We start from the raw sequence: 12,500 nt of genomic DNA, 5'->3' as shown, positions 1-12,500 counted from the left end.
ACAAATATCTGTACATGATGTTGCCAAGCTAATCAAAGACCTTGATTCCAGTAAAGCAACCGGCCCTGACGGTATTCCAATTATAGTACTCAAAAAACTTCAACCAGAACTAGCACCCATACTTACAAAACTGTTTAAACGTTGTCTTAAGGAGAATTGCTTCCCATCACCCTGAAAAATCTCATCAGTATGCCCTGTATTTAAGAATTCAGGTGATCGTTCATCCCCCTCTCAGTACAGGCCAATAAGTCTCCTGTGCGTCATGAGTAAGTTGTTGGAATCTGTGTTAAGTAGAGAAGTAATCAACCATCTCAGCAAAAATAACCTTCTTAGTGACACACAATATGGTTTCCGTTCTGCTAGATCTACAGCAGATGTGCTTACAGCTATATCTCATAGGATTAGCGAATCTCTCGACAGAGGCAACCTTTCTAGGGCAATTGCTCTTGACATATCAAAGGCCTTTGATAGGGTATGGCATAAAGGTTTACTTCACAAGATCTTCAGCTATGGTATAGCTGGAAATGTCTTCTCAATTATTAAATCATTTCTCTCTGATAGGTTCATAAGAGTAGTAGTTGCTAGGCAAAAATCAGAAGCTCACAGTATAAATGCTGGAGTCCCTCAGGGGTCCATCTTGGGCCCAACTCTTTTCCTGATCTACATTAATGATCTTCCAAATCACATCCTTACATCATTCGTAGACATTTATGCTGACGACACTACCATATATGGTAGCACATCTAAGACAGTAAACGACCAAGTTCTCTCCGATTCTCTCTCCTCTGATCTTGATCACGTTGTACAATGGGGAAAGGAGTGGCTGGTTACTTTTAATGCATCTAAAACCAAGCTTCTATCTTTACATCATCAACGTTCTGATCCCCATCTGGCATCAATTAAAATGAATGGCTCTCGTCTTGGGGAGGCCTCAAGTTTTGACAGGCTTCTGGGCTTGACCTTTACTCCTGATCTTAAATGGAATACTTACATCAAATCTGTTGCCAAGGCCGCTGGAAAAATGGTCGGATCCTTCTATAGATCCAGTAGATATCTCACTGCTGATGCAATTCTCTATCTATATAAGAGCCAGATACGTCCAAGGATGGAATACTGTTGTCACATATGGGCAGAAGCTGCTAGAAAAGACTTGTCCTGCCTTGATAGGGTTCAAAATAGACTTCGTGGCCTGGTGGGAGATGTCCTTTTCTCTTCGCTGCAACCTCTATCTCACAGAAGAGATGTTGCGAGTTTGTCTCTGCTTTATCGTTATTTTCATGGAAAGTGTTCGACTGAGCTTCAATCTATGGTCCCCCCTCGCCAAACTTTCACATACTAGACTAGCTGAAAACATTATCAATAATTTTCCCCACTCTTTATCTGTGCCTAAACCTAAACATAGATTCCACGATCAAAGCTTCTTTCTTAGAACTGCACGCCTGTGGAATTGTCTTCCGTTTTCCTGCTTTCCAGCTGTCTATAATATGGTTGTCCAACGTGAACAAGATTCTGATGAGCCGTTCCACTTAAGTTAACAAATTTATCGATTACTATATTGTCCTTTTGTCTACTCTACACTCTTTAACCCTTATCCTTGAGTGGCCTATCGGCCTTGATAAGTGGTGACGCCTATGTACCCCCCCCCCCAAAAAAAAAAAAAAACCAGGTTACATGTCTGGATTTAGATATAAAAATTGAGGATGGGATTTTTTTAAATAAAATATTTTATAAAAGAAACGCTTTCCCCTTTCAAATAGTACGTATGCAGCATAAAGATAGTACCTGCCCTGTTTTTATGTTTTATGGAACCATTATGTCAGAGTTTTTGAGAATAGCTCGCGTTAGTTTAAAATTAATAGATTTTATACCACCAGTTCCTAGCTTAGTAATAAAATAAGGTGAGGCTAAAACTAAAATATTTAAACAGTTAAATAAAGCATTTGTTCGTTATCCTCATGCTTTTAATTACATATAATAATAATAATAATAATAATAATAATAATAATAATAATAATAATAATAATAATAATCAATAAAAATAATCAATAAAAAAATGTATATATGTATAAATATTTTTAACCTTTATATATTTAATTTTAAATAAATATGAATGTAAATATACAAAATACTAATCATAGTTGGGGTGATAAGTAGTTAAATGGATTAATCCTAATCTTATAAATACAGGACTGGTAAATTAAAAAAATATATCCATTTTGAATTTGGAAATTGATGAATCACACATGTAAGACATTCATTTTTATAGCATGAAAAGGTTAGATAATGCAATTAAGTATAGGAAATTAGATCAAATATTTGTAACATGTCTTCTTCCTAAGATTAAGGGAAGTGGTGTTTGATCAACACTGCTGGGGAGTCATGATGTAATATGCTGTTTTGTTTTTAAATCCCCGAAACTGATGATCCCTTAAAAAATAAATTATTAGTGTTACAGTAAATTCGAGAGCGAGTTGATGCATCGATTGCAAGTGATAAAATAACTTTCTGAGTGGATGGTTTTCTAACGAATGATAAAAAATATATTTTTTACTTTTTTTGCATAGGTTTAAAGGTTAAAAACTTCAAAGACTATATATATATATATATATATATATATATATATATATATATATATATATATATATATATATATATATACATACACCTCCAAACACCCGGGAAGCCCCGGGCACCGATGCTAGTATATATATATATATATATATATATATATATATATATATGGATTATCTCGGTGATATATATATATATATATATATATATATATATATATATATATATATATATATGGGCTATCTCGGTGTTTTGAGGTGGAGCTGAGCAAAACAAAAAAAAAGGTCAATTTTTTTAACTTTGATCCCTATTATGACCCCTTAAAATTTATTGTTTAGGGCTCAAATAAAGTTATTAAGTTAGATCCATGTCGAACGAACCTATATCTAAAATTTCACTTGTTTAGACCCAAAATTTTAGGAGGAGTTTGGTAGAGTTCTGAAAGGTCAAATCGTTGAACTTTGACCCCTTAACAGCCAAATTTCTGGCCGAAAACCGATCACATCGATTTTCCCAAATCTCAGTACGCTCTATATCAAATTTCGAATCTGTAAGCTTAATATTGAGTTATTGAGTAGGGAAATGTACAAAGACACACAGACACACAGACACTTTCACTTATATATATATATATATATATATATATATATATATATATATATATATATATATATATATATATACTAGCATGGTTGCCCGGCGTTGCCCGGGTATTTGGAGGTGTATGTTGAGCAAAAAAAAAAAAAAAGCGGTCATTTTTTTTTTAAATTTGACCCTCATTATGACCCCTTAAAATTTATTATTTAGGGCTCAAAATACAGTTATTAAGTAATATCCATGTCCAACGAACCTATATCTAAAATTTCAAGTCTGTAGACCCAAAATTGTCGCAGGAGTTTGGTAGAGTTCTCAAGGATCAAATCGTTGAACTGTGACCCCTTAATCGCTAAATTTCTGGCTAAAAACCGATCATATCGATTTTCCCAAATCTCAGTACCCTGTATAACAAATTTCGAGTCTGTAAACTAAAATTGAGTTATTGCGTAGGGAAATGTACACAGACACAGACACACAAACACACTCATAGACACGTTCACTTATATATATATATATATATATATATATATATATATATATATATATATATATATATATATATATATATATGGGCTATCTCAGTGATACACACACACATATATATATATATATATATATATATATATATATATATATATATATGAGTAGGGTCGATAATAATTGTTATGTTTTCATACTTATTTTGTTATTTGATATTTTCAATTTTCATTTTCAAATTATTGAAACAATTTTTTAAAATGATTTTTATGCGTTTCGGACGATCTTGTATTTTTTTAAACGTCCTCTTCAGAAATTTTGTAAAAATAGAAGTTTTCGCAAAGCGATTTCTAAGATAAATACTTTTCCCAAGGAGTACATAAAAATGCTGTGTGTCCCTAAATGTCTTCAAACTCTGGTATATTTCATCATTCCCCGGGTTTCGCTTGTGATGTCTAATTTGCATGTATTTAAACAGTTTAAAATAAGTTAATATTATTCATTTGTAATTTTATTCTACTTTCAACTAGAATTATTAATCACCATAAAACCACATTTACTACTTAAACTTTCCGAAATCATTCAAAGGTTTTATTGAAAAGAAATAAATACTTCTGTATACAATCATCAGATACTACATGTGGATCTTAGCGAAAAGGTCAAGGAACGTTTATATTTGGTTATTATTTTCATTTTAACTTAAAAAATTTGTTTTACATGTTTTTTTTTAAATTTCTTTTTAGGCAAAAGTATTTACGGAGAAGTCTTTGACGATGAAGATTTCATTCTAAGCCACAGAAGTGCCGGTTTTGTTTCGATGGCCAATCATGGCAAGAACACAAACGGATCACAGTTCTTCATTTTGCTTGTGAGAGCTCGGTGGTTAGACAAAAAGCACGTCGTCTTCGGAAAGATAATCAAAGGATTCGTAAGTAAAATTGGTTTTTGATAATACGTACACAAGCACGCAGACTCTGACCGATTATAAACTAATATGGGTTGACGCACATGCAAAGTTTACCTGGATTGAGGCCATCGTCGGCTTTCGAATGATAGAACAAAGAACCGATGAAGTGCTGCGTGTACGTCTCGGATGTAAACGTGTTTACTGATGAATTGATGCAGATAGGATGAAGTGAATGCGCGCTGACAAGCGGGCTCTGGAGTCAGCTTGTTGAAGTCTGGCACCAATATAAAGACAAAAAAGTTCATAAAGAAACCGAGTCATGTCCCTTACCTATATAGCAATCAGAAGATGGAATCATAAAAAAATAGTGAATTTAAAACTGTGAATTTTAAACCGACTATCATACACACACAACCCTCCCATTTTTTTCTCATATACTCCTTCCTTCTTACACTTCTCGTCTTGTTGCTATATATTGTGTAGTTGTGGTTTTTCTTTTCTTTTCTTGAATTAGATAAAAAATATGTATAAAAATGAATATTTTTGAGTTTAGTCTTAAAGAAGATGAGGCTTAATGACGTCGCTTTTCTTAAAAAAAAAAAGACACAGCAGAAACATGTATGCACATATGTAGCCAATAATGATTGTATGGACCCAAATTAAACACCTAAACTGTTATACATAAAAAGAACAAACGCTGACATGAAAGCTCTCCAGAAACCCTTATTCTACCCCCCCTTGAATACGAGCGACACCACGGATCAATTAGGTATCAAGGATCCCCAGAATATGCAATATGCAAAATGAAAAAAAGATGTATTCGAGTCGACACCGGTTGATTTTCGATGCACATAGCATATGCAAACAAAGAGATAAGAAAACCGACTCAGTTGTTTGTATTTTTGTCACAAGGTAAATTTTCAATGCAGGGGTATTAAACATTTGAAAGCTATTTAATTTATTTGGAAGCTATTTAATTTATTTGGAAGCTAATCCAAAATAAACGTTCTTTACTCCATACCCATCCTAAAAATTACTCCAGCATGAACCGAGAATACTAAGGGTGTAACAGAGCCGCTGATGCTGGTAGCAGCAGCCGCAGCATCTAACATATGCAAATGACCAAGCCGGCTGCGCGATGTGATGTCCCAACAAAGACAAAAAAACACACTTGAACAGAGAAGGGGGTTCAGAGAAGCCTCTGTTTGAGACGTGTTCAGAAAAGCAGAGGTATTCGAGACGTATTCAGAGAAAGAGGGTCATTCAAGACGGGTGTTTAGAGAAGTGGTGTTCGAGATGTGACGAGAAAAGGACGTGTTCTAGACATGGCAAGGATTCGGAAAAGCACGTGTTCGAGACACGTGGGTGACGTCACAGCAGGGACGAAAAGTCACACGCGGCCGGAGAAATGAGAAATTGAACTGTTGAAATAGTTAGAAAAATGCGTTGTTAGAAATACTAAATATAAAGGCTTTTGTTTAAAACTGTTTCTTGGACATAACAAGTACGTTATAAGGATACACAACGAACAAGCAAATACATTTACTAATTCCAGCTTGGAACTCGCAAAATTAATCAGGAATCTAGAAGGGATAAAAAAAAATTTGCAGAGCTACGAATCATCATAGACTCTCTCTCGTCGATTTCGACGTATGAGGTTCTTACAACTTCGTCTATTTAACCTTGTATGTAAGTCGCAGATGACACTTCAATCCATCCAATGATCTACAAAGAAGTCCACGAATTGTGCAAGAGTGTTAATTGTTGGAATGTATGCTGCGACAGTGGACGATACTTTATTTCTTTCATTAGTTTGACGCAATTTGACAAAGTTTGATGCTGCATTTTTCATGATGCCATCGAAGTATGTAGACCTCCGTTCAGTACGATCAATCACAAAACCTTCAAGAGCTGCGGGGTTTATTTCAGCAGCTAAAAAAAATGCTTTTTAATTTGTTCTTGTACTTAAGTAATGGTCGGCTTACTGTCCAGTGACCACTGTAAAGTTGGCTGTACATCAACATGTTTGAAATCCTTTCCCCTGGCATACGCAACACATGGCCAGTCCTGCGCAACTGTGATTTCATGAGGAAGGACTCTATACCATCAACGTTGTACGTAGGGGAAAGGTCAGCATTTGCAACTCTGTCGCTTAAACTAACTTCACAAATTTCTTTGTAAAAACATCGAACTGTTGAAGTTGTCTTCTGTATAGTGTCCAAGACTTTGAGTCATACAAGAATATTGTGAGAACTACAGCCTATATATATATGGCGAGGAAAAAAGGGGGGAAATACTGACTAAGGAATATATATATATATATATATATATATATATATATATATATATATATAAATTTAAAACAATACTTTTTGCGTTGTATTTGGCTTCAAACGTATTTTATGCATATCTTATTTTAAAATTCAAATTCAGTGAACGCTTCTAACACGAAAAAAAAATAAAAAAAGAAAGAAGCAAATTATCCTGATATTCGAATCGTGTTGCATTCTTCCGATATTTCAGAAACAACACTGCAGGTAACATAACGCGGACACTTCATTCACTTTTTCTTAAATTTAATATGGCGAGGAAAAAAAAAAAGGAAAAAATTGAAATACTCATGAAGGAGTATGACTCCGAAATATATATATATATATATATATATATATATATATATATATATATATGAATTTTAATTTTTAAACAAGTAATACTAGTTTATTTATATGGCTTAAGTGCCATTAGGTATAACCGAAACCAAAACTTATGAAGAATTCTTGGTAAAATTACTTGACAAGAAATGGAAGTGCATAAGAATTAAAAGACCCGGATGTAAGCGTGACACAGAAAATAACATACACCCTATCATATTCATATATAGATAATAATAACTAGCGGGACCTGTGGAAATTCCTCAGGGGACTCATTCATACGTAATATATTGATGTTGGCATTCTGTAGATGTTCAGTGTCAATGGAGACGCTCTGATATTATTGTAGCTCTTTTGTTAAAACTGCAAAAGTATTTATCTAAGCTAGCACGGTAAAGCCCGGTGAAGCCCGGTGAAGCCCGGTGAAGCCCGGTCGTAAAGTACACTAACATATGATATTTTAATTCTTGCAGATTTCGTATATATTATTATTAAAGAGTTAATGTTCTACCGATGTTTATATGCTATAAAGTTGCGATTTCAAAAATAAAAAAAATATATATTCACATGACTTGAGTGCATAAGCTTGAATCGAAACCGAAATAAAAAATGATATATGTATATATATATATATATATATATATATATATATATATATATATATATATATAACTTCAGCCATAATCGAAACCGAAACCAAAACCTATGAAGAATTCTTGATAAAATTATTTACAAAAAAAAAAAAAAAAAAGATGATTTAAGTGCCATCAATTATAGTCGAAACCGTAACCATAATTAATGAAAAATTCTTGGAAAAATTATTTATTACAAGAGATAGAAGAACATAACTAAACGACCCGGATGTAAGCGTGACACACAAAAGAACACACACGCTATCGTATTAATATATAGATAATAATAATAATAATAATAATAATAATAATAACAATAATCTTTTTTTCATTAAAATTTTCAGGATGTTATCCGCAAGATTGCCGATATCGAAACGAACAAGGAGACCGGAATGCCGAAGAAGAAGATCAAGATTGTAGCTTGCGGATGTGACGATGTGAAGTCCTATTGTATGACTGAGGAGCAAATTAACATGGAGGAAGACATCGAGACAGATTAATTTTTTTTTTCTTACTTCCATTTTTAATTTTTTTTTAAAGGGAGGGAGGGGACAAGTGCGATGAGAGCTATCTTGGAAAAAAAAATAAAAAGGCTTCAGTCTCACTTTCCGAATAAATTAGGAACAATTCATCATAAAAAAGAAAAAAAAAAGAAAGAAAAAAAGATGGACGATCTAAAAAAAACATTTCAAAATTATAAAGAGAACACATTTTTTACATGAAAAATAATAAAAACAGTCATTTTATGTTTTTCGTTTGAAGAGTATATCGGAGACACCATATAGTTTTAATGGTATATGAAGCAAAGTATGATATATATATATATATATATATATATATATATATATATATATATATATATATATATATATATATGTATATATATATTTTTCTATTTATTGTCTTTATTTTGTCCAATTTTACCAGAACCTTTATATATATATATATAAATAGAAAAAATCGGACAGACAAAAACAAATACGATCAAATCAACCCATGTGGTGAAATTTATTTGTGTATTTCGTATCTATTTTCATCAAATGATTTTATAGTAAATGAGTGAAGAAATGTTATTTTCAGACTTTTATATAAAAAGCAATAGGCAATGCGGGTTGGAGAAAACAGAATGAAATGGGAGAGAGTAGAAGGTAAAGGAAAAAGTAGAAAAGAAAATGGAAGGAAGGGATAATCTGTATCGGTGAGAATGAAACGGATGCCTGTAGTGACCGTTTTCTTACCCCTCCCCCACTTACTCTTGCGCGTTTACGCCTTTCTTGCAAAAAAAAAAAAAAAAAAAGAAATGAAAATAACATTTACACATTCACTTCTAATGAAATCTTTCAATAATAAAGACGAAATGTTAAACAATCTCACCATATGAGTTAATTTCTTTATATTGATGGGTCTATCCGTATTTTTGTATTTATTCTCTCCCTCTTTCTATACTCCCCTTTCTTTCTCTCTTTCTATGTGTGTGTGTGTGTGTGTGTGTGTGTGTGTGCGTGTCTGTCTGTTTGTGTGTGTGTGTATTTGTCTGTCTGTCTATCTATCTCTTTCTCTGTATATATATATATGTATATATATATATATATATATATATATATATATATATATATATATATATATATTGTTGTATGCTTACAAGACAACACACACAGTGATATAGTGAACAAAAAGTGTATTAGCGAAAGTATGTTATAGAAGTACAAATCATGCGTCTAAGACCATAACTGTTACGAATCGCTACCCAATAACACGTTAAATATAACTATATTTATAGTTTCTAAAATGCCTATATAAAAGCTTACCTCATAATATATATATATATATATATATATATATATATATATATATATATATATAATTCAGTGTCGCATTTATATGCGACAAGAGTGTTTGTGTACAAAAGCATATATATATATATATATTTAAAAATAGACACTATGTATTATTATGCTTATTCATCCATACCTTCGGTTTCACGGAAACATTGAATACTTAACCTTTAGTGCTAAAAATACTAAGTGTAACCAGTTCATCAGTCAATAACCTATACTTACAATGAACCGGCCACTGTTGGAACAATTAAACCGTGTGAAACCGATGTTACCGATGGATGATCATCATATAGACTCTCTCTCTCTCTCTCTCTCTCTCTCTCTCTCTCTCTCTCTATATATATATATATATATATATATATATATATATATATATATAATACATTATTTATGCACTGATTAGCCATCCATACTAGTGGTTTATAGGGTAATATGTGTTTGGATACCCCCTTCGCATTGGCATCTGGATTAATGATGCATCGTAGAACAAAAAGGATATTTTTTGTTTATAAATAAAAAAAATAAAAAAATAAATACGTTCTTTGTATATATCGCTCACGAGTAACAAAGGTTTATGCCCTTGGAGTCTTGGTGACAACAAGTTTTCCCATATCTCCAGTACTCTCTGCCTCTTCTTTCGAAAGAACAATTTACCATTTATTTCTGATAGTAACTGTTGAGTTGCTATGGAATTTTACTGACGTAACGCCCCTCCTCCTAGTACCCTTCTAATGGAAGTCTGGATGATACTTTATCTCGTCATCTTTTCCACATCTCAAACCCTCCATATATTAAAAAAGAAAATCAGTACTTATTATAAGCTGACGACAGCTTTATCCTTTTAGCTAAGAGCAAAGTGTAGTATCTGTTCTGATATTGCATTCGGCCAGACTGAAAAAATAATTCTGATTTTTGTCTCAAACCAGGATTTGATTTAGGAGCCGCATTATTTAAATCTGCCCTCGTTGGGAGGCAAATAAATAGAGGGCACTAAACTGAGGTTTATTATGAAACAATATTGATTTAAGGTAATTCGTTTTTACAATTATTCTTGAGAGTCTGGTGTGATCACCACCGAACAAATTCACACAATTTTAACACTAAAAATATTACAATTAACTAGGTGAACATACCCTGCGCTGGCCAGGATTTAGTGTAATTATTTGCTTGCCTAATTTTAAAACTTTTACAGAAAAGTAAGTAAAATATTAGGTTTAAGTGATAGGACTCTTTTTATTTCTTATTCTATAATTATAAGTTTTATTCTTCTTACAGAAAAGTGATTTTTTGTTGAGTTAACATGTTTAATAACACATATTTTCTGAGCTGGACAAAGTAATCTGTGAGAAAAATTGTAGCGGAGTACATTATTATATTGCTAGTAAAGAGTAAAAAAGTATATTGCCAAACAAAAACAAATTTAATTTGTCAGTTTGAATGCTATTTGGATCTGACTTGGAAACGCCAAGAAAATAGATAGATAGATAGATAGACAAATAGATAGATGGATTGAAATATAGCAGTGTGCCTGATTTTAAAAAAGTATTTTGATTTTTTATCGCTGCTAGAACATGTTATGTTAAAAGTGTAAGAAAATTGTCCATAGAATGACGCTTTCCCTACGGATCCTATCCTGGTTCCGCCTCTGCCTATTGTCGACAAAAAGGAAATTTGGGATTTATCCAGAATTTTATTCAATTTTATTCAACTTTATTCGTTTCCATTGAAACTATTTTCAATGCTGTACCTGCGGCTGAAATACTTAACATTTTATAACTTTATCCTTCTAATTTAAAAATTGGGGCACACGATTGGGTTGGAACTCTGTTCCATTTGTTTTTTTTTTTACTTAACTTTAAATGCAAAAGATTTAATAAAACTAACTAATTAATATAATGTATTTTCTATTGTTGTTTAAAACATCTCTCACGTTTAACAAGATTTTCAATACCTCGTTAGTATAAAAAGCAATAAATAAATAAATAGTTGGTAGAAATTAAAAGCAATGAATAAATAGTTGGTAGAAATTAAAAGCAATAAATAAATAGTTGGTAGAAATTAAAAGCAATAAATAAATAGTTGGTAGAAATTAAAAGCAATGAATAAATAGTTGGTAGAAATTAAAAGCAATAAATAAATAGTTGGTAGAAATTAAAAGCAATAAATAAATAGTTGGTAGAAATTAAAAGCAATAAATAAATAGTTGGTAGAAATTAAAAGCAATAAATAAATAGTTGGTAGAAATTAAAAGCAATAAATAAATAGTTGGTAGAAATTAAAAGCAATAAATAAATAAAGTTGATAAAAATTAAAAGCAATAAATAAATAGTTGGTAGAAATTAAAAGCAATAAATAAATAGTTGGTAGAAATTAAAAGCAATAAATAAATAAAGTTGATAAAAATTAAAAGCAATAAATAAATAGTTGGTAGAAATTAAAAGCAATAAATAAATAGCTGGTAGGAATTAAAAAGCAATAAATAAATATACAGTTGATAGAAATTAAAAGCAATAAATAAATATATAGTTGATAGAAATTAAAAGCAATACATAAATAAATAGTTGGTATAATTTAAAAGGAATAGATAAATAGTTGGTAGAAATTAAAAGCAATAAATAAGTTAATTTTGGTAGAAATTAAAAACAGTAAATAAATAGTTAGTAGAAATAAAAATGGAATAAATAAATTAATAGTTGGTAGAAATTAAAAAGCAGTAAATGAATAGTTGGTAGAAATAAAAAAAGCAATAAATAAATTAATAGTTGGTAGAAATTAAAAGCAGTGAATAAACGGTTGATAGAAATTAAAAGCAATAAATAAATAGTTG

The 12,500-nt window shown here is 31.4% G+C and overlaps 1 protein-coding gene across 3 annotated transcripts in view; it reads left to right on the top strand.

The window, feature by feature from the left end:
• Positions 1-8,581, top strand: part of LOC145259939 (peptidyl-prolyl cis-trans isomerase B-like) — a 120,270-nt gene extending 111,689 nt beyond the window's left edge. For all 3 annotated transcript variants that reach the window (XM_080117903.1, XM_080117902.1, XM_080117901.1), the window contains exons 4-5: positions 4,389-4,573; positions 8,180-8,581. In XM_080117903.1, coding sequence (XP_079974029.1) covers positions 4,389-4,573; positions 8,180-8,335 — 341 coding nt within the window. In that variant the 3' untranslated portion in view covers positions 8,336-8,581. The remainder of the gene's footprint in view (positions 1-4,388; positions 4,574-8,179) is intronic.
• Positions 8,582-12,500: the final 3,919 nt, after the last annotated feature.

This window comes from Euprymna scolopes, chromosome 35 (genome assembly GCF_053919585.1).
Source record: "Euprymna scolopes isolate OS-2025 chromosome 35, ASM5391958v1, whole genome shotgun sequence".
Classification (NCBI taxonomy): Eukaryota; Metazoa; Mollusca; class Cephalopoda; order Sepiida; family Sepiolidae; genus Euprymna; species Euprymna scolopes.
This window is presented reverse-complemented; position numbering and strand designations above follow the sequence as displayed.